The 3202-nt window shown below is 41.6% G+C and overlaps 1 protein-coding gene across 1 annotated transcript in view; it reads left to right on the top strand.

Moving 5' to 3' along the window:
* The window catches only part of LOC118408080, a 3412-nt gene extending 830 nt beyond the window's left edge, over positions 1-2582 (top strand). Inside the window, exons 2-5 of the mRNA XM_035808699.1 lie at positions 387-535; positions 933-989; positions 1202-1285; positions 1939-2582. Of these exons, the coding sequence (XP_035664592.1) occupies positions 387-535; positions 933-989; positions 1202-1285; positions 1939-2172 (524 nt within the window). The 3' untranslated portion in view covers positions 2173-2582. The remainder of the gene's footprint in view (positions 1-386; positions 536-932; positions 990-1201; positions 1286-1938) is intronic.
* Positions 2583-3202: the final 620 nt, after the last annotated feature.

The raw sequence follows: 3202 nt of genomic DNA, 5'->3' as shown, positions 1-3202 counted from the left end.
TTTTTGAGGCAAAACATCAGACCAGAGCCCCAAGAGGGAAAGGCCACCCCGGGTTCCCAATAAGGAGGGGCCCACAGATCATGGCCCACCCATGGCAATTACCCCCGGGACGGGCAGGCTTTAAGGATGGGGGCCCCCCGGTTTCCCAGGATCCGCACTTAAGGAGAGGACATATGCACCGACGGACAGACACACCCCCACACAGAGACACACACAAACACGCATGCACACACACACGTACAAACAGACAGAAACACAAAGAGATATACAGGCGAAATAGCGGAGCGGGCACAAACGCCGACGAAAACACATGTATAACCAACCTTTTTAGTGGTAATAAGATAATAATAACACACGCATGCCCCTTACAATGTTCCACCTCCCAGACAAGCTATGTACGGTGAGTGCGGCAGACCAGAAGGCTATGGACGCCGTGAAGAAGACGCTGGATGACGTGAAGAAAGAGATGGACACCATGGAGAAGGACCAGAAGGCTTTCTCCGCCAAGATGCAAAGCGACGTTCTTACAGAACAGGTAAACATCAACACTTCAATTATTAATGAATGAAAGAAGACTTTTATTTTGATTTATTGTAAATTTTTGCTCAATCGAGCTAAGTACATGTCACAACACAAAGACAAAACGTTATATAATAGTACTATCATTTCTAGCGAATTGAGTACTCATTCTCATTTTACGTTACTACATAGATCTTAACTAAGATCTCTCTTCTGCAAGTTGTCTGAAATAAACCCTAATGAAGTCTGTTGAGTGACTATATATGTAAATGGAACTACAGAAACATCATCGCAAAACCAGTAGAACATTTTAGAACATTGTACAGTAACCGTTGTTCTGATTTTCAGTAGAATGTTCATGACAAGGCCGTAACGTTTCATCACACTATTCATATTTTTTTTTCACATTGCAGGTCGAGCGAACAAAGGTCAAAGGTCAGATCCTCTCACTCAAGCAAAAGCTAAGTGAGGTAAAACTGCCGTTAACTACATTCTAAATAATAACCATAGAAAACATCTTCAAGTAGAGTTATCAATCTAGAATTGATGTGTTTAAAATTTCTTTGTAAATATTTTTTATGTTAAACTAGTAAACGAATACAAGACTGTGCTGTACTTACTGTCGTATGACTGTTAGTAGGTTGTAATGATTCAGGCACTTATTTCTATTTTTACCCTACAGGCCCAGAAGAAAAACGCCGAGCTTAAGAAGCTGGTTGAAGACAGAGAGAACGAGTTGAAGGCCATACAAGCGGACATTGTGAAGGTACCTGTACTTTACTTTGAACTTTTTGAACTAGCAACAATTTGTGGACAACTAAGAGCGGTACGTATTCTTTACCTTTTGAATGAAGGTTAGAGTTTTGTTCAGTGAATAGACCTATCTCCTGTTACTTCCGGAACGTGACGTTAAGCTGTGTCATCCCCCGTCAAAGTCGCGCGGTGACCTCGAATGTATACAGCTTCCTTCTCCCATCTTTGTTAGACACCCTGCTCTGAATCTAGGATTTAGAATTTGTTTTCTTTTTTTTATATATTTGAACCTTTGTTTATGCACGAAAGCTCAAATTGAAGACGTAAGGGTCAGACAAAATAGATAGCAGAGGTACTGTTACATCACTTAAAGTCCTCATCACTTTATCCAGTGAACCAGAGTATCCTGGAGATTCTATGCGGATATCTTGAGATACCTCTACATCTTGAATAGAGACGGGAGACGACACAGGTTATCTGGCACTTACGAGCCGTTACTGAGGACACGTCATAAAGAAAGCATTGGCCGGCCCATGAGCAAGGCTGGCGTAGTCAACCAATAATGTAAACCTCAATGAACTCCCACTTTATATTCACTAGTATATTTTTCTGAGTTCATAACTACATTTACCAACTGCGTATTGTTGACCTTGTTGTGATCTATAGGCCACCGATGTGTACAACCGAGCCCAGACTCTAATGAAGGGGAAGACGACCAGGTCCTCCGAGATTCACCTCGCCCTGAGCCCCGAGGAATATGACCCGTTCACCACGGACGACCCCGACTTCTACCAGGGGCCCGTCGACGCCTCAGACCCTGAGACGGACGAGGGTTCCGACGAAGAAGCGGACGAAGTCCTGCCAGCACTGGAGAAGTTTTTGAGGGAGCATGACATCTAAGATAAGATAAAAGAAAAGAAAGAAATTGATGTAAAAGGCAACCCGTTTGACTTGCATCTTAGCAGTCTCGCAAAAGATGTTCGTCTTAAACTCGTATATCATTACTGGCAGTTATAGAACCTTCTACAGAATGAATGTTTAAAACACAGTTTTTAAGATCTGTATAAAATTAGCGATTAAAAACATTAGATAACACAACTGTTTTGCAAATTAATATACTGCACAGAACACTCCGGTCACTGACCTTTGGTCGTTACAGAAAAAAACACAAATAGTTTAAGGTACATTATTAGACAAAACGTTGGATCTGTTGAAACATAGAAACATATTCATTCATTTCCTCCCGTTGTAGCAACTTTCAGATCGTTGTGACTTCTCTCACCACTGAAATAAACGTGATCTATCTCGGAGCTTTGATTTTGCTTGAGTTCATTTATGAAATATTTACCTTTACGCGGAGGTTGGTATTGCGTAGCTATAGTTGTATGATACACTGATTAAATGTTGTTGTGAATGTAGAATGACGTACAGAATCTCCAATTTTTAATAACTGTAAGAATAATTCGTCATGAGACATGTTGATCGTGGTGATTAAACGTAGCAACAAGCGATTGAAACTCCTGTGCCTTTTAACTCCAATTTTCTCACTTAAGTCAGGTAAAAATGTGTACCTAGCTTCCGTTAGGAATGTCCCTCGGATAGGACATTAAAAAGAGATCCCGAGAGGCCTACGTGGGGGAGACGTTTTCCCCAAACCCGCGGACTGACTCTCCTGGACACCCCACACCCCTTTATATACTGAATTTTACTATCCATGCCCACGTTGGAAGGCCTGGTTGAGGCTAATAATGCGTTTGGATGAAATAGATACGTAGTAGTAGTAGTACTGTCCACTGTGTTCTGTTGCTGCACTAGTGGTACGTAAACGTGTATATATATACGAAAAAGGCGCAAACAACCCAAATGGTACCGTGCATTTTAGCTGACGATGTCAACATACAAACGTGACAACGAAATGGTGACGTCCAAA

The sequence above is a fragment of the Branchiostoma floridae genome, unplaced genomic scaffold (genome assembly GCF_000003815.2).
Source record: "Branchiostoma floridae strain S238N-H82 unplaced genomic scaffold, Bfl_VNyyK Sc7u5tJ_1551, whole genome shotgun sequence".
Taxonomy (NCBI): domain Eukaryota; kingdom Metazoa; phylum Chordata; class Leptocardii; order Amphioxiformes; family Branchiostomatidae; genus Branchiostoma; species Branchiostoma floridae.
This window is presented reverse-complemented; position numbering and strand designations above follow the sequence as displayed.